Here is a 20,551-nt window from a genome sequence, read left to right on the forward strand (position 1 = left end):
GATACGCAAAGTGATTAATCTGGGCAGTAAGCATTCATTTGTCTAAAAAAAACTAGCATTATAACAAATACAAATAAACAATTAATTGTGATTTGATGTGTGTCACTGTACCATAACTATTTCCAAACCTCTCTTCAAAGAAGCCCAGTATTTACAGTTCCCATCCAAGTCTGGTTTATCTATTTCTTCTAACTATTCATATTTTTTTTTACTTGTTACATTTCCAAGTGTTTGTTTATATTTATTCTAATGTTATATAGTGTATTTACTGGCAAAAACATACTTACTGCCAAGAAAAAAAGATATTTTTAATAATAACACACTAGGACTGTTGCACTGTATATAATAATGCACAATAAATCAAGGTTTCACTCATTCATATGAAAACTTTATTTCGCTCTTTGATAAAACTCAGATATGTTGTTGGTCATAACTCAAATGCTCTCTGTTCCATGAGCAGCATACAGTGAAGGAATGTGTATCACATTTCACATATGATGATAAAGAAAAGAAAACTGGAACCCATGAAATACAATTAGCCATTCAAAATCAAATAAGCCAAATATACAGAAGGCAGTAAAATCAAATACACTGGCAATGTACAGAATACCAGTTCATGTATCATCTGAACCAAAACATTTAGACATTCTTTACTACAGAATCTCAAAACTGATATAAAAATGGAAACTGCTGAGACAATATTGTTTTACCTTTACAGTACTGTATACAGTATGTTGTCTACTTAAGCTATGTTCAATCAAGAGTAAATTCTACCCCAGTGCCCCATTTGCCAATGGTGTCAGAAAAGTGACTGTACCTGAGAAAAGGGACCACACATCGCTGACAAATGAATAACACTATAATATTTAAAAATACACATCATGATACATCCGAGACTGAAGCGTGCATATCCAACATTTCTCTTGATTTTAATTTTGTTCCCTGAGGTTGACTTAAGACATTTGTGTAGATTTATGTAGTCACTAATACAACTTCTAATTCACTTTTAACTGACCAAACTCTCTTCATCTCTTAGAATTAAGGCTGTTACTATGCCTTTTAGACTGCCGTGTTTAAACTGCTGTATTCTGAAGGACTAGGCATACACACATATTGGTTTTCATGACATCACAAAAACAATGAATTCAGACTGTATGGGCTGGGGACTGAATGGTACATTTTGAAACTTTAACAGTGTTACATACTACACCAAACTCTTTTGTTTCCAAAAAGCAACTGATAATTTTTGGAAAATTTGTGATAATAGATCAGATCTTTTTTCGGACATGGTCACTAGTGTATTTTCAGTGAATGTTTGTAAGAATTTAGAATGAGCTGAGGAATTTCTCTTTGAGTAAATATAAGGCATTTGTGCTGTTATTTGGACCATGATTCACAGATGGTACACAGATAATAACAATAAGGCACTTCTTTCTGAGGTATGAGTTGCTTGCGCTGGCTCGGTGTGTTGCATTGTGTGCATGTTTGGAAACTTCAAAGCCCGGTCAGGAATCATGCAATTGGAAAGCCAGTTTTTGGTTATGAGAACTATAGACAGTCCTAGTCAAAGGTTTGGACACACCTACTTATAGAGGGGTTTTCCTCAATTCTACTATTTTCCACATCTTTAGAACAATTTTGAAGACATCAAAACTATGAAATTACACATATGGAATTATGCAGTGACCAAAAAGCTTTAAACAAATCAAACTATCTTCTGTCTTCTTTGAATGCTTTTAGAAAGTAGTATTGATGACAACATATATTGTCATATTGCCCAGCCCTAATGCATAGGCATCGACTTCACTATTTGTATTTGAGCATAATCACTTAGATCAAAATGCGTTTATGATTATAACAAATGTACATTCCAATAGGTGTGTCCAAACTTTTAACTAGTATTGTATATATTTATATGTGCACCTTCAGTAAACTTGAAGTAATTACTGATTGGGATTGCAGCTTTAAGAGCTAGCCTTCCAAACAGATTTTCAGTTTTCTCTTGAAAGTTTAATATTATGGGTTATTGTTTTGCCTCCTAACGTGATGAGATCATAAGGCATTTATGTGCACACTTTGTGACAGGTATAACCAGCACATCCCACACAATTATCTCGGTGGTGTTATAGCAGGGAAATGACAGAAGTGGTAAAAGCCTGAAATGTATAGCCTGTCCTAATATTATTAAAACAATACGGTTGAATATATACAGTAAAAGTATAAAAGCAGAACTGACTTTTAATCTGCATTTGGAAAGCAAGTCTTTCTAGAGGCTATGGGCACAAGTTAACAGGTCTGGGTCCGTATTCATGAATAGTCTCAGAGTAGCTGATTTAAGATCAGGTTCATCTCTTCTTTACTTTGACTTTACTGACAAATCTGCACTCCTACACTGATAAGCTTTGTGCACACGGTGTTCCTGTAATGCTGAAGATGCAATTATTTGAAACTTTAGGTTTGTAACACTAATGAGGTTTTATTTTTCTCTGATTAAGTCCAGAAGCTAGTTACACACTGAACTGATCAAAACAGCTTCATAAGTTTGGAGATAAGTTTGGTTTATATATGTTTAAATATGATTAATTAGAGAAAGTGCAGGAAAGAATTAACCATTCAGTTCACTTAATTTCAATATTTATATTCACAGTGTCCAACAATTATTTCCCCTTGCATCCAAACGCTAAAAAATGTATGTAATGCATCTAATATCCAGGGGTTAAACAGAAAAATCATTCCTGATCTCTATCACGGGCAGAAACGTATTTATAAATCATCTGAAAGATAATTCCCAGTGGTCCTTACTACAGTTCTACTAAACCATTGCAAATTAATAATGTGCTCTGGCTAATGTCCCCAATTAAACGTCAAACTAGTTGGTTTTGGAATTAGCTACTCATATTGATATCAATCATAACTATAATTATCATGATCTTTATTGGATAGTTAGAATTATACTTACGCTCCAATATATGCACCTACATCATAATTATGAGGAGCCAATAAAGTCCTTTTATAATTAGCACAGTATTACTAAAACAATTACATCAGAGCACCCCTGAAATCACTGTTTACTAGGGTTTCTGAGTTTGCAGACTGTGAGACCCAGTATGATTTGCTGCATCACACAGTCTGTCCTGTATTATCCAAATACAGGACACACTGTACAGTCATCCAAAAGCAATAAGACCACATACAATTAAGTGCAACATTTAAAAAATTTAACTCTTCCTCATACAAAAACATTCACAACTATGCAAACAATTTCAGATTTGAAGTACTCAATTAATTCCAGCAATCCTGTAGGCATAACGCCTCTGTGGTTTTCATACAGCATGTTGTCGCTGTTGCAACAAAACCTTATATCTCCAAAACTAACTTCACAGGGGAAGGAAAAATCTTAACTTTGGATGGAAGATCATTTTTTTTTCTCATTTCATTGCTGCATTTATTTCATTGTGGAACTTTAACACAGGGCAGCTGGCATTTTCAAATTATGTGACAAAAATGGAGATACAAGGTTTTGTTCCAACAGCTATGTTTTGAATTGAACTCTGGTTAGAATACATAAGAGTGCAAGAGTTCTTAGATCTCTTACATTTTAAACTGATTATTACCCTAAAAGTGCATCATAGTCTAAATACCAGATTAGATTGCCATTCGTTGGTTGGACTTTTGTGATTGGATACTTGGCTGATTCGCCTTTAATTCGGCTGAGTTGAGTGACAAGCTCATGCTTTCTCTTGCCCATTAATAGAACCCCCACCTTGCGAGCTTTGTTGATGGCAGTGAATGTAAGGCTCATTCGTTGGTGGGGTTTGCTGGGACTTTCTGTAAGGGTTACAAGCCTTTCCCCGCTCTCGTCAAGCTTACTATCTTGAAACAGTGAGGCAGTGTGGCCGTCCTCACCTACACCAAGCAGTATATAGTGGAAGCTGGAAGCGTTGACTAGCTGGTTGATCTCATTCTCATAGAGGATAGCTCCTCCATCTTCCTCAACGCATAAGCGTTGGTTGAGCAGCACTGGCATGGGGTGAATGTTGAAGTATGGAATGCGTACATGCTGAAGCAGCTGATCATGAATGGTGCGGAAGTTGGAGCCCGCCTCAGTGGGCGGCACACAGCGCTCATCCGCTAGCCACACATGAGTGTGACTCCATGGGAAGGTATACTGGTGCAGAGCCAGCTGAAGAAACAGTGCAATAGGACTAGATCCACCTGACAATGCCAGATGGAACTGACCTTCATCGCGTATGGCCTCTTCTGCCGCGCTTTGTAGGTCAGAGGCTAAGCGCTCCACCAGCTCCTTTGCCCAGGCTGACACCATGTCAACACCACGGTACTTCCCTTGCATGACCTGGAAGTTCTCGTCTTGGCCTTGCTGGATCACATTCACCACCGCCTCGTTAACAAAAGCAGCCTCTCGACCACGCAGCTCGAAGTTCAGCAGGTCACCATTGGCGACACTACCCGGATATGGCCGAGGATAGGCCCTAACCAGGCTGTCCAACAGTGGTGTCCAGAAAGCCCATGAGGCCAGGAGGTTCTCAGTACTGATAAAGCTGTCCTTACGTCCATGGAAGATTTTAGAAATTAGCTCATAATAAGCCTCTTTGGGCACAACTGGGGTCTGGATATAATAGTCGGAGAGCGGTAACCCCAGCACATTCACATCTTTATGCTCAGTAACTTCTTTCCAACCACTGTTCACCAGAGACGGCTTGAACAAATTTTTGCTGACGAGAATTGCTGGATATTCCAGGGCTCCATGACCCAGATAGAACACAATTTGTCTGGGCCTGCAGTTCACATTGTCGTAGTCCTGAACGCAAAATATGTCGTTTTTGAAAAGAATCCGAGCGTACCCAACCCGTTCGTCAAGCATCTTACCTGAGGTCATAAATATGGGAATGCCATCATACTGGGGACTGTCAGCAAAAATGACGACACCTGGGAACACAAGAATGTCACAGTCATCCTTGGAATTTACAGACATTGTCAATATAACTGTATGACTAAAATAAAAGCATTTTCCACCAGGCAGTGTCATACAGCATGGTATGGTTACAAATCTGTACCCAAAACTATCCGTACCCTGATCAAGTTCCTGTGTCTGCTTCCCATTGCAAAATAGAACAGTGAACTTTCTGATTTGCCTTTTAATCAGCGTTTGTTCTATGTGAAGAGTAACAGACAACTGATTTTGGCATTAAGTGACAATGCATAACAATTGTGTGATGATTGTGGTTGACCAGTCAACAGTGAGCAGTATTTCTAGGTCTACAGATGCAAAACATGTAGGTGCTAAAAATAATAAAAAAAAATAAAACAACTTAAATAAATTGAGCGTAGTAAAGACCTATTTGTGCTTGTTGTAGAGTGTGGAGTTTGTATTTTTATTCTGTAAGAGTCTAAATGCAGCAAAGAAAAGCCATAAACTCACCAGCAAAAGTAGGGGTTAGGCTGAAATAATCCTTTGTTTTATTAAGCTCCTCCTGAACCTCTTCAGTGTAGCTCTGGTATTGACCTATAACCACACTTTTACTCTCAAGATGCTCAAGGGTGCTGAAAACCTGTAGCTTGTTCTTTAGGACTTCTTCACTGCTGGAAAGATTAGCAGGTACGCTCATCATTAAAAGGGTCAGGACTTCCGTAAGGTGATTCTGGAGCACGTCTCTGATGACCCCGTACTGGTCATAAAACTGAATCCGGCCTGTAAATACCAGAGCAAAGAAACGCATTGTCCAAGGTGTCTGTAAGTGTTTGACTAGGTTTGAAATCACTGTAGCATTTAATATGAAAGAAATCACAATTAACACTGCCATTTAAAATTTTTAAATAACATTTCATAATAATTGCTGTTATATTATTCAATGATGACTTATACAGCATCGATTGAAATACTGTAAATACTATCCTACACTGCTCTAGTGCTAGTGCACGAGCAAAATCACTTACATAAAGAAACACCCCTACATAGCTATACATAGTAAACAACATCTTTTTTAAAGCGCTCCTTAGCGTATGAAGCTTATCATTGCTCTCAGAAGTAAACCTTGTATTTCCATTTTTACATTATTTGAAAATACCAGCTACTGTTAAATTGTGTCAAAAATTGTTTCTCCCATTAAAACGAATGAGCCATATGTTATTACAAGTGTTAATTGAATTTTACTTGCCAGAAAATAATATCTATAAATAACAATTTAATTTTGAATGCCAGAATTCCATTTTTTACATTTTATTTTTCTGATATCAAAACATTTTGGATTAAAAGCTAAAATGCCTAATACAAATCACGTGCCAAGCTTCAAACAATGTGTTTTTGTGATTACCCAAAACACACTGCACTTCTCTACCACTCTGAGTTTCTGGAGGTGCATGGCTAAAAATACATGCATCTTCTCAAGCACAAGAAAAAAAATATATGAATCACATTCTATGCATAAAAATGTGTGTACGCATTGTTGATATATGAGTACCCAGAAGATATTTTAAGTCTTTTGGGCTCATCAAGAAGTTATTTTATGATATGTTGTAAACTTAATGCATTATCTGCCTCCAGAGTTGATCACTTTTCAAATTTGAGGTATTCTGGATGTGAAAAGGGAACTCCACCAATTTTTCTAAATTTCTGAATAATTAACCGATGTAAACAAAGTCATTCAGAGTGGTTACTGTGAAATGCTCTGTTCTAGAGAAACTTATTGAGTCAGAATTGTTCAGAGTGGTGGTGATAGGAACCAGACATGTACCTCTAAAAGCTCATTCACAGCAAGTTATTACAGAAAGTTATAAAATGATTATGAATACAATGCCTGATGTTTGAGACATTGTTTGCCTGATGTTTGAGACATTATGTTGTGAAATGAAATTTTAGCTTGAAACATATCTTTTAGGCAGAGAAGAGCATGTAGGGTGTTGTAAGGAAAATTAGTCCCCAAAGAAAAAAAAAGTTCTCACAATTTTACCATTATTAACATTACATATAAAAACTTAGGAGACACAATTAGGTTCACTGGTGGTTCTGGATAGCAAATATTATGTCTACATTTGTGCTGTAGATACCAGAACCCCTGGCTCCTGAGCTGGTAGGTCTCTCTACAATAAACCACTTCACATCAAACTGCTCGAAATGACTTAAATCCTAACTGTTGATCTATACAAAAAAATTGAAAAAATTGGTGGAACTCCCCTTTAATTTTTCTAATAACTTCATTCTTAGTGTTATGCAGCTTTCTCAGTTATTACTGAATAAACTACAGCTATGATCATCATTAATGTCACCACTAACATTTCATTTTCCTACAAATTAGAAACCTATAATGATGAGGAGTAATAACACCACAGAATAATTTTTATGCATCTTCAACAAGGTGGTTGTATATAACTGAAAAAAAGTGATTCCAGACTTTTGAATGGTAGTGTAAATGTAACAGTTCTGCAGTTTTAATGTATGAAATCATCTATTGGCAGTGTTATCCTGTGTGTATGACACAACTTTTACCTTTGCAGTCTAGTGTTTCCTTCAGCACAATCTCTATTCTCTCAATGTGGTGCTTGTTCCAAATCGGCTCTAAAAGATTATTATTCTTTTTTCTGAAGGCCAGAATCTGGGAGACAACCTGTGGAGTACAGAGAAACATTTATCACAATAAAATCTTCCTTACATTCTTACTTTATAACCTTTAGGCTTATCTAGAACATCTGTGCCATCACCTCTTTCCCCAAGTAATGATCAATCCTGAACATCTCCTCCTCTTTAAGAAAACTGGCCAGTTGTGTGGCGAGAAGCTGGGCGCTTCCAAAATCATGGCCAAACGGCTTCTCCAGGACAACCCTGAGCCATGTGCCAGCAGGAGGCCGACAGGTGCTGTTGATCTTCGCTGCGATGTCTGCGTAGGCGAAGGCAGGGACAGACATGTAAAACAGCCTACCGGCCTCTACCATGCCCTCCTGCTTCAACTGCTGCTGGATCTGCTGACTGAGCTTCTCATAGTCCTCCACAGTCTTGAGCTGGAGGTACTGCGAAAGTCGCAGGAACTGCTCTTTAACCAGTGCACAGCGCTCTGCAGTGAGCTCTGATGGGCACTTCAGCTCCTTCAGGATTTCAAAGAGCAGCGCAGTCCCCTTATCGTCTGGAGAAAGCCCCCCTCCATAGAATGAGAAGGTGTAGCCTTTGCCGACCTGAGTGGAATAAAGATGGAAAAATCCTTGCCAAAGATATTTTTTGGCCAGGTCTCCTGTGCCACCCACAATGACCACAGACACATGTCCGGGGCTGGGGGGATTCTCACCCTCTTTGGTGTAGCCTCTCTGCCAGCAAGTAGTGGCCAGTAGTAGTAAGCACCACGTTATCCTCCACATGCTGGTAGCAAACTCCAGCTGTATAAAAATGAAAGAGAATTGTCAAATACAAATGCTGCAGGTCTGTCAGGAAAAATACAAAACAGTCTGAAAAATTAAAGTTGCATGTAGAAATTATATGTTGTGCTAAACAACAAAAAAAACAAAGATATTTTAGTCCCGAATTAATATTTACAGTATCCTCGATCCCGCTTACTTGAAGTGGGAACTTACTGAATTTGAAATAGCCCTTCACCAAAGGTACCTCCTGACTCACTGTATGTACATTAGTGATGAAACTGAAATCTCATCGAATGCAGGAAATCAGCCTAAAACAGGAAACAGGAGGCCAACGAACTAATTTTGACAGTTGTCTTTTTAACTAAAGTGGTCAGAAAAATGATATTCAGAGGGTGACAAAGCACCCCAGCAACTAACCGTCAAAACGATTACCCAGGACCTGTGTAGTAGATTGGAAGCTTGTTTAGATAATATCATGCAGTGCTCCTCTTATCTACAATGAGTCGAGAAAAGGATAGATAAATACATAAATACATGCAGTCCTATACAAATGTTTGAACACCTCAAGTCAAATTACATGCTTTTTGCCTTTTTAAGTGAAAATAAGTACACATTTTCTTTGCTAAATGGCAAGTGCAGAAGTTAACATATTTTCACTTATAAAATCAACAATAAATAAATAAAATTAAATTAAACTTTCACATTCAACTGTACATACATACATACATGAGAGCAATGCGCTGTGGTCCGCAGCACTGCTAGCTCACTTGGTGAAATTGAATTCCTTAAATTATGTTTCAGCTGACAACTTGGTTAACACCTTCCACAAACAAATGCTGCTCTACTTTGGCTAGTCTCTCCAATTAGACTAGCCTTTTGCATTGCCAAGAACACAGACAGGCATAAGCATGGAAGACTGCAAACTGAAGTAGCACATACAGGAGTTTTTACTCTAATGACAATAATGAATGAATCAGTTGGTGATGTAATCAATGGTGCAGGTTAAAGCCCTGATTGCAACTTTTAAATATTAGCAGCTGCAATGCAAACAATTACCAATAATTACCTTTTATTTCCTAAATACCGTCTTTTCACCCAGGACCCCTTTGCCACAAGTTTCACAGTACCCTGGATTTTTTTCAGTTTCCTGGCAGTTTTACTAAGTACTTTGGTCATCTAACGTACTCAACACTGGTTGGCTAATCTTACAGGCTATCTGGATTTCATTATCAGTATCATGTAGGCCAAAGAAGAAGAACCTCTGGTTAATGATGAACATCTCTGTGAGAGGGTGAGCCCACATAAACAAGGTTAAGTCAATGACCAAAATATAAGACAAACAGTGTCAGTTACGGTAAAGTAACATGTAATAAGTAGCAACTGGAAGCAGTTCTGCATCAGCAGGGCCGATATAAGGTCATACAATGTGTACACAAGTGTATCTCACATTCTCTCCATATATATCTCTTCTGAAAATGTATGAATTCCATAACTATGATAGATTAAATAAAGAAATGTGCACTGTACAATACTTCTAGAGTATAATGAATTTAGTAAGAATAGTCACATTAAGCTCAAATATGATTTTTGGATGTTTTGGTTGCTCTAAGTGATCTGACAAGATCACTAAGTACATCAAACACTTTTAAGCAACTATAAGGTTAAGCTTAAATAAATAATAATGTGAATGTGAACATTCATTGGTAAAATATGTGCAGAAAAAGTGGGGAATTTCCCAACAACAGTATCTAACTGGAAATGATCCTCCAGTTTTGTGGTATGACGAGGCCGTTTCAGACATTCCTTTAGTACGGCAAAACAAATACCACAGAGATGTTAGTAGGCCTGTGACAGTTATTACATAATCACTTATTCACAATTATTTAAGTTGAGTGTAATTATTTACCACAGTTGTTCGCATTCACATTTTTATATTTACACTGCAACAAACAGAATCTGAATTGAGTGCATTTTCATCATTTTTCTTTTAAAAAGGAAAGCAGAAAAGTACTTATACACTGACCAGGTACACAAAATCAAATTAAACAAGACTTAGTTTGCTCTCTTTGTAATGAAACATGCAGCTGGACAGTGTTCTTTAAGTACTGACGATATTCATGATATGCTCAGAAAAGCATGTTTTGGGCCTTCTCGTCTTGTTTTTAGAGGTGTTCTTTCCTCATAGTTTCAGTTCATCTTGATTTGACAGGTATCTGCTATCATTAGTTTTGATTTCCTTTTAAAACTTGTTATTAACATGCATCATATGTGATAGAAGGTGGCTTAACTCACCATCTAACACCTAGGCCAGACATGATCATATAAATAATTCCAAGTAACAATTTAATTGTCTTTTTCTTTTGGATTGCAATCTATCAAAGTACAAGGCAAAAGTGGCCGAACTGGCTGATTAGCAATCTTGTCTCCCAGCTGTCTTAGTAGCTCCCAACTGACCAAAAACACAACTCACAGCTCAAATAAACAAATGTTACTCCTCACTGTCATCTAAAGATAGACTGAGGCAAATAAATGTTAAAAAAAAAGGAAGAAAAGCATTTATTGAGGGACGCTGTGGGTCTTATAAAACCAACAAACCCTCTAACGCAGCTTTAGATGACAGCAGGGAGCCATGTTTGTTTATTTGAGTCCAAGTTGTGTTTGTGGTCAGTTGGGAGCAACTAAGACTGCTAAGAAACAAGACAGCTAATCAGCCAATTAGGCCATTTTTGACTTGTACTTGGTTGTATTCAACAGAAAAGACAATCAAATTGCTAATCACAATTACGTATGTGGCAATTCATTTACAGCTAGAATTTCATGATCATGACAGCCCAAGGTGTTAGGAGGTAGGGTTTACTGCTCTGAGTCAAGCCGCCTATCATATCTGATGGATGATAATAGGTTTTACAGTGAATCAAAACTAATGAAGGCAGATACCTGTCAAAACATAATGAACTGAAACTATAAGGAAAAAACACCTCAAGAAGTCCCAAATTCTTACATTCTTATTAGTACCATCTAGGCCTGGGCAGTATTACGATTTTTATCATAAAATATTACGTCACAATATGTCACAACATGCTCTTTTGATCACATTGTGTATAACATCAGTACTTTAAGAACACTGACAAACTGCACGTTTCATTACAAAGAGAGCATAATTGGTTTTGTTAAACTACTGCAGCGCAGTTTGTGAAACACTGAATAAAAATCAATGGACTTGCAGATTCTGAATGTGGCGCTGCTGGTGCATTCAGTCTGAAAAATATCATGCCATACTGTGTTTTGTGCAAATTTATTAAAATACTATGATATTATATTTTTATCATATACTTTTGTCATATGTTTTTGCTATATCTTCTACCCCTAGTGCCACGATAGGCAACATCAGAGCACCTCTCAGTGCATGAAAGAAGACCTGCCAGGCTGCATATATGACATATGGACTGTGTAATTTAATTGATGCTTTACACTGGAATAAAGGGTGTCTTTTTTCTACTTAAAACGTTTACTTCATATTAGGGCTGGACGATAAAACAATAACGATAATTATCGCGATATAACTTTTCCACGATAGAGCGATACGACATGTTCGATAAATGTTCGATATAATACACCATTCTCACACTTCCACGTTCAGCGAAAGCCTTCGTGGTGTTTTCTACTGCAAGGAAAGCGACAGTACTCTGCTGTTGCCAGGAGAGGGCGCACTTCTGAGTTTTTCGACATGATTAGAGAGGGAGGGGGCCATGAGTAAGATGAGTCTTTAGCAACGGCTGAAACGCGGAGTTATACATTCCCTGTTTGAGTGGAGCGACCGGCGATCTGTTCTCCTGTAACCGAGTGTGAGTGACGAGATCAGTGGTGTAACTATACTGTCCTACAGTGAACTCACCTCTTTCTGTACATCGTAACCAGCTTTAGCAGCGTTAAATCATAATCACAATCCTCACAACTACAGCGCTGTTGCAGCTCTCGGACAGTCATAATTTAGTATTAGTGCATTCCCAAGCAACGAAAGTGAAAGAAAGAAGTGGGTTCATGTAAATTACAGGCCTGATTTATACGAAAGTAAACTCAGGAAGCTGGGGCATTGGAGAGCGGGAGAGCGCTATCTTTCCAGGCTAGCTGTTTTTAGCAGCTGGCTAACTTGAAGCAGCGCACAGTCACTCACACAGCACGGAGAATTGATGATACTGTAGATCAAACACGACACAAAAGCACTGCTTTCAGTTTAAACGTACCTAAAAGGACGACTCCGTTTGTCTGGTGTTGATATTTTGCGGTTCACCCCTTAAACTAGTATGATAGTATAGAGAAATCCAGTCGTCGCTGGCTGGTGTTTGAATACTGTGATGTCATTTGTAGTGGGGTAGCCGAGCGCTCGGCACCAGCTAAAAATAACCTGTTTTCTTTCTTAAATTATGACTATTACAAAAATAGCCATGCTTTTCCAGCTGGCAAAACAGCTCACCAGACACTTTCTCCCACTCTCCCATGACAGATTTGTGAAATGTTCCACTGTTTGGCGAGTGTTCGTCATGTTCAGACCATAAAGGATAGTTTAAAACACGATATCGATATCGAACGATATGAATTTTGTTTATCGTGATAACATTTTTGGCCATATCGCCCAGCTCTAACTTCATATAATACAAAGCAGTGTTAATATATTCAAGTCAAATAAAATCTTTGTTTTAAATGGAGAAAGAGCAACATTGTACGAACAAATTCTGCCCTGTTTCAAGTTTTTTGCAGTCTATGTTAAGGCAGTCTACCATATGGGTGAAGGCCCAGGGGCACCCAATGCCCAGTTTGTTCCAAAAATGTATGTTTTAAATTATTTTAATGATTTGATCTGATGATTTAATGTTTTGGAACATTCGGTTTACTATTAATATGTAATCTGTTCACACACCAAAACATTCAGTCTAATAATCCAGTCATAAGTATCCAAAAAGCATTTTCATTGCATACATTTGACGGACAGTGACATCTATGTGGGATCGTTTTAGTTTCAGGATCTTATTTGACGTGCATTGTGACATTATTGATCTTCGAGAGCAAGCTGTTGCCCTCTAAATGGCATCCCAACCAATCTTAACAAGGCCTTAGCTGAAGAATTAACTCTGGTTCAGTTTAGAACCAGCTAAAGTTCTGCAAAACCTTTTAAATGAAGCATCCATACATCATGCACATCGAGTACAGTCAGCTAGCAGAGCTCCGATATTTCCTCCTTTGGTCTCATGAATAGCTAGAATATAAGGCAGCTAGTACACTCAGTAGTTTATGACAGACATGTAAATAGTGTATATGAACAGCAAAGTGCCATCTCCAGCCCCCCACTGCTCTCCCCTCAGCCCCCTTCAGCAGGTCTGACAGCAGCACCATTAGCCAGTTAGAATGATTTGGCCCTGTTTGCACTTCACTGTCAGTTAGTTTCGGATTGAGTGCGCAGCGATGCGAACATACAGCTAAACAGACGAAATGAGAAGAAGAAGTGCAGCAAGAGTGAGTGAGAGTGAGAGAGAGAGAGAGAGAGCTGCACTCAGCCTCCGCGCTAACTCACCTGTTTTCCAGCGCGCGGTGTGGAACGTGTCAGCAGCGCGAGCGCCGTTCTGAGGACAGGCGCGCCGCTTCCTCGCCTGCGGTCACGTGACACCGACCACGGTTCACTTTGTGTTTCGCAGTGTTTGCTTTGAGAATTACGGAGGGGGCGCGCGGACGAGGGCTGTTACACAACAGCGTTTCAGAGGAACAAAGCGAGCTTACAGGCCGTGAGTGAGTGCTCCGCCGAGAGGGGGCGCTGTGGGTACACTGCCTTTGTAGCTCATAGACTGCGCTGAGTGTAAGAATCAGCAGCCAAGCACGTCAATCAGCTCTAAACGGGTTAGCACTGTTTACAGTGTTCTTAGGCCACAGAAAATAGACTTTGAGAAACTGCGGTTCAATTCAATTTTGGCTTAATTAAAGCGGCTTAATTCAAAATTTCCAAAGAATGTGTTGTTTAATGACAACAAATCCCTGATTGGGGCTTAAGCAAACAAATTACTTCATTTGTTTTGTTCTACTTGTGCGACCCTTAAAATTATGTCACTGGCCTATTTAAAACTGTGTTAATAGTGAAAAACTCCCGATGAAAATGCATGCAGGCGTTACATGCTAACCAATAAATTAATAGCTACCCTCAAACTGTGATTAAGAGACTGTTCTTGCAGTGCGCTGTTAAGATTACCTGCATATAGTATTTAAGTTTAAAGGGGAACTCCACCCATTAAATTCAGTTTACACCTCAATCCTTGTAAACAGATTATTTCAGAGTGGTTTGATGTGAAATGGTTCATTGTAGAGAAACTTACAGACTCTGGTTTCCTTACAGTGCTGGTAAAAGGAAGGGTCATGATGTCTACAACACAAACATAGCCATTTTATTTACTATCCAAAAACCACGAGTGAACCTACACGTGTCTTCACGAGTCACGAGTTTTTAAATGTAATGATGATGGTAAAATAGTCATAAATCTGATAAGTCTTTGGAGACTGTTTTGTCTTACAACGCCCTGCATGTACCCCTCTGCCATGAATAGATTAAAATACTTTTTAAGCCAAAACCTTATCACAAAACTCACAAAAACAATGTGTTAGACATCAGGCAGTATATGTCAGGGAGCTTTTATAAATTCTGACATGGTGAGTTTCTCTAGAATGGAGAATTTCACATCAAACCACTCTGAATGACTTTACATCTTAATTACTTAATTATATGGAAATTTAAACAAAGTGTGTGTGTGGTTTAAACTATTTAAATAAGAGGTGGTCTCTGAGCTAGCTGACCTGTTTACTCGTTGACAGGCAGAGGAGGTGAAACAAAATATTATTTTTCCCCACCTGCTGGTACACAGTGATCACAGATTATGGGAAAACAACCATTTTGTCATTAAAATGATATAGTATGATGAATTGTGCTTAATATGACCAGGGACATGAACTAACCAGGTAAAATAATAGTTTCACGTTGATTATAACACAGAATCTTATCATAATAGCAAAATTACATTTACTGCTAAATTAATGGGAGACATTCTAGAGGTTGTGGTCAGAAGACTGTCAGTTACTGGCTGATCAGTCTAATTTGCATTGGGTGATTTTAGACCAGTTCTCGTGGTTGTGCCATCTAGTGGCTCTGTGCAACATTTTTAAAATGACTATTAATTAACATGCTCTTCATGGTAAGACCCACTTATGTTCTTACCTTCTGATCCACACTTGACCTGCGAGCTAGTTATTAATGTAACTGTATGTTTTATGGGGCTTTTAATTACTTCAAAGCACCATACTGTCTGTAACAGTGTTTATACTGACTGAATGTCACTTTTTAAGCTGCTTTCCGTAAACCATGAGAATGACACAGGTAATAAACCTAAAGAAGAATTCCACCAAATCTGAATTATTCAGTAATTGAGATGTAAACAAAGTCATTCAGAGTGGTTTGATGTGAAATGGTGCAAAGTAGAGAAACTCTGATTTCTTTACAGTGATGGTGATAGGAACCAGGGTTTGTGATGTCTACAATGCAGATATAGCCATTTTATTTATTATCCAGAATGACCATTGAACCTACATGTCTCAGGCATCAGGCAGCATCTTTTTAACTATTTCATGTAATAACTTTCTATGAAGGGGCTTTAAAGGCATTAAATGCTTTGGTCGTCTGGTTTCTGTCAGAACTGCTGTGAACAACTGTGGCTCAGTAAGTTTCTCTAGAACAGAGTATTTCATGTAAAACCACTCAGAATGACATCTAGACCATTTACTTACACAGAAATTTAGAAAAATGATCAGAATTTAATTAAAGCAAAAAGTTATAATGAAACAAGCATTTAAATAAATAATGTTATGATAAAAAACTGTCACTATATTATTACATATACACTAGTATTGATTTATTGATTATTTTCAATATGATGCAGTGGTTTCTACATTTTTCATTAAAAATTCCATAAAATATGATAAAATACACAATTTTTCAATGATCCTTGAAAGTTATTATTAATAATAATAGAGATGAACAATTATTCTGCCAAAAATGTAGTTCCTTTAGATTATGCACCTGTACCCCACAGCTTCTTTCCCCAACCCATTGTCTTATTAAACAAGGACCCCACTTACATCCCTCTGCTGCACATTTATTCATTTTATCACATTTATTATGCACTTTATTACACATACTGTAACGTTCATAACCACTGTATATACCATGTCATAATCCTTCTGGGTAAGTGCCTCTCCCACTTTTCTCTACTGTAGTCTACATTACATTAATATTTAGATTGCTGTTCAGTAGTTCAATAGTGTATATATATATATATATATATATATACACTATATATATTACTGTACAATAACTGTACATATCTCCCACCATTTTACCTGCAGATTGTTTGTTTATTACCTATTTTATGTTTATATTTAGTATACCTTTCTCTAAATTTATTGGATTTAATTTTGTTTAGTTTTAATGTTGAGAACTGCACCAAGAGAAATGTCTTGTACACCTGGTACTTGGCAAAAAAAAAAAATCCCATGCAAAGTAACCATGGCCTGCTGAAAGAGGGCAAGAAAATGATTAATGGTGTTGCCCCTTTTCCCATGCTAGGTTTAATGCAACTTAAGGCAGATCTAACTATAACACAGGCATTTGAAGTGTGTAAAACGTTGAAGTGACATATTCTTTTTTTTTATATTGCAGTTTTACAGTTAATCATATAGCAAGTACTTGAATTTAAAGTAATATTAATGGAGTTGTTTAGCCTGTTAGCTAGCTGATCAGCCTAGTTCCAGTTAATAACTTGTAGATTTGGGGCTGTAATACAGAATACAGTTGCTGTGAGGTGGTCAAAGGTGTGAATTTTAAAACGGCTTCAAATGTGGCTCACCCAGAACTGTCCGTTTTTTCAATAATAATGTTATTTAAGTCAGGTCATAAATGTAATTAAGTAGTGGTGACGGCCCTAATGATGATACAGCCATTTAACTCACATTTAAGTCACGCTTAAACTTTCTCGTGTTTATAAAGCGCTCGTCTCTGTGATTTAGCTTAGCTAGCTTAGCAGTAGCTTTTATGTGCCTGTTTACTTGTCTACTTATTACACATGCAAAGCTAGCAAACTTATTACTATTAGTATACAAGCACAATATCTGCCATATTAAAATACCAAATGTTAGCCTATGTTCCAGTACATGCTAGACCACACTAAATACGCCTCGTGGTCAGAATACTTTTTAAAAGCAAAGTGAGATGTAAACAATAAACAAGAGTTCCTGTTTGTGTGTCAGATGTTTCTGAAGCAGTGTGTGTGTGTGATAAAGCAAAATTACAGTGACAGCTGGACCCACAAGTCCAGACACCACACACACACCTACTGACCTGCTGTCATCATCATCATCATCATGATCACCATTATGATTATCAGTGTTTCAGTGGTACGTAGATGAGGAACAGTGGTAGTCAAGCCATTTTAATAGTGAAACTCATGCTGGCTTCTGCAAAAATCAGTTGAATTCCCTTTTACGTGAAGTAAAAATAGCTCATTTTAAAGCTTAGTGATGTTTAAAGAAGAAGTGTCGGATTAGTATGACATCTCTAGTTTTGTGTTTCTGTCTCGTTTTCTAGGTTGACGTTGAAATTGTATTGTCATTGGGCTGAAATTCTGGGTTGAATTTGTCAACAAATTTGGGGAGTTCTGTGCTTCTGATGTTCAGGGCCAAGTTTTGTGTTTGTGCGTTTCCAGAAAAAGGCCTCCCATGTAGATCATTTGAGGTCAAAGTGAGATGTAAACAGTAAACAAGAGGACAGAGTTCCTGTTTGTGTGACAAGTGTTTCTGGGACACTCTGTGTTAGAGAAAGGAGCATATAAAGAAGCATAGCCCAGCTGTCACTGTCATGCCATAGCTCCAGAGCTCTCGGTATGCTGTGAGTGAGAGAAAGAGTGTGTTAAAGACAACTACTCAGGGCAGCAGGAGGCCTATTGTGTTGAAGATCACCCACACTTCTTCCCTCACTCCAATCTCCCCTCTTCCTACTGCCACCCTGACACTCGCCTTCCTTCCTTTACTCCTTTGTTCCAGCTAGAGCGTGGAATTTCAGTCAAGCTGAATACACAAACGTGCGCATATGAATGTGTACTGCCATCTTTATTGGACCTCTTCACCAGCACACGTTACGTTTACCAGGCACTGCTTTTACAGTTTGAACCTGAGGCTTTTTAAGTGTGGAGTATAATTCAGCACCTGTTTAAAGGGTCCATATCACTTTTCATTTCATAAAAGAGCTTGGTGTAGTGTGTCAACACTGCATCTTCAAACCATTCATTCTCGAGTCCTATTCATAAACAGAACCTGCAAAATTTGTCAAAATATATATATATATATATATATATATATATATATATATATATATATATATATATGTGTGTATATTTATTAAATATACTAAATATTTGAAACATGAAGCTGCACAGGACTCACATATTAGATTTTTTTACTATGCATGTCTACAGCCAAATTGGTTTTATTATTTTATAATTATTATTGTTGTTGTTGAAAAAATGATTCCACACTTTTGAATGCTAGTGTGTAGTCACCTAATCAGCCTACAGCAGTGTAACTCTTCCCTTTCACATTGAAGTTATAGGGCATGTTTCATTCCAGACCGCTGTTTTATTGAGGCACAAAACAGAGCAGCCAATCAGAACAGAGATCATTTACATGTATCAGTCTTAAATAACAAAAACAGCCTGCTGTTCTAAGGGATAAAGTTGGAAAATAATCATGTAAAAAAAAATTACAAGTGATTTTCATACATAAACATACACAAAACGTGGAGCTCAGGGAAAAGAAAAACATATAAGCAAATGTAGGATATGGGCCCTTTAATATGTACAAGTACAGCTTTATTGTTCAGAGTCTAAAATTGTGGTTCTTAATAGTTTAAAAAGGTACATCACATACTGCATTCACTGTTTGCCCTCATATTCAGATTTAACTAATGAGGGAATTCACAATTCTCTCACTAGTTGAATCCGATGTGTTACAATAGGGAAGTGTTAATAATAAGAGGGAACTTGCTTAAAAACCAGAACAGGTTCAACAAACCAAAGAAAATGCAGCATTGGTTAAAGATTACGCTATCGGCAATGTAGCTTGTTTACTGAATTCCAGGTAAAATTTACAATAAAATTATATGATCATCATGTTTTTCTCAACTTCACAAAATGCTGAATGTGTGCATCTGTTTTCATCTGTATGTAGTCATATGCAAAAGTTTAAACACCCCATTCAAATTACATTCTGTTGATTTTCTAAGTGAAAATAAGTTAACACATCTTCTACAGGAAGTAAAGCTAAATATGGCATTTTTTCTGTAAATTTTAGTGCACTGTTTATTTAGCGAGTTTAACATATTGGGGAAAAAATAAAACACAAAATGTAAAATGTGCCAAAACCTTTCTACAGGCCACATTTTTTCCACTATGTTAAATTCAGTAAATAAACAGTGCATTGTGCATTAAACCATGAAGACGTGTGTTTCTCTGTAGAGCATGTTTTCTTATTTTCACTTAGTAAATCAACAAAACATGTAATTTGACCAGGGGTGTACAAACTGCATACAACTATACCTGTGTGCTTTTGTGTGTGTGTCTTCTATAATGCAGTCTGTTGATTTTCTAAGTGAAAATAAGTTAAAACAGACAATGGCAACTGACACTATATGTCCAAAAGTTTGTAGACACCTGCTCATCTATTGTTTTGTCTGAAATCAAATGTTAAGGTACTGGAACTCCATCAACCCAAAGAACACAACTCAACTACTCCATCTTAAACATCTGTGTGCACTTTACAGTAGCAGAACTCTCTAATTAGAAGGGGTGTCAGGATACTGTTTTTTTGGCTCTGTTCTCCAGCACATTAGATTTGAAATGAAACAGCAACTATGAGGTTTTAATGAAGCTTTAATTTGAGGGCATTTAATTTTATATGGGAATCAAAGCCTTTTTATATATAGTTCCCCAATTTCAGGAGATTATAAGTAATTTGACAGAGTCCTTAATGAATGAAACTGTAATTTTACTACTTGGTTTTATATTTCTTGTAGTCAATGACTGCCTGAAGTCTGTGGCCCATAGAC

General features: G+C 37.4%; 1 protein-coding gene across 6 annotated transcripts; it reads right to left on the reverse strand.

The window, feature by feature from the left end:
- Positions 1–366: 366 nt before the first annotated feature.
- On the reverse strand, positions 367–14,046 carry h6pd (hexose-6-phosphate dehydrogenase (glucose 1-dehydrogenase)). Of its 6 annotated transcripts, none has more exons than XM_036571161.1 (7): positions 9,431–9,543; positions 8,782–8,857; positions 8,578–8,672; positions 7,717–8,382; positions 7,505–7,622; positions 5,441–5,710; positions 3,611–4,947 (listed from the first exon to the last, which is right to left on the reverse strand). In XM_036571161.1, exons 4-7 carry the CDS (start codon positions 8,362–8,364, stop codon positions 3,611–3,613), a joined length of 2,373 nt encoding a protein of 790 aa, XP_036427054.1. In that variant the 5' UTR covers positions 8,365–8,382; positions 8,578–8,672; positions 8,782–8,857; positions 9,431–9,543. The 6 variants fall into 6 exon arrangements, with proteins under 6 accessions (XP_036427052.1, XP_036427054.1, XP_036427056.1 ...); XM_036571163.1 differs by having other exon boundaries at positions 8,578–8,700; XM_036571159.1 differs by lacking the exon at positions 8,578–8,672 and having other exon boundaries at positions 367–4,947; positions 9,431–9,545.
- Between the last annotated feature and the right edge of the window lie 6,505 nt (positions 14,047–20,551).

Source organism: Colossoma macropomum, unplaced genomic scaffold, assembly GCF_904425465.1.
Source record: "Colossoma macropomum unplaced genomic scaffold, Colossoma_macropomum, whole genome shotgun sequence".
NCBI lineage: Eukaryota > Metazoa > Chordata > Actinopteri > Characiformes > Serrasalmidae > Colossoma > Colossoma macropomum.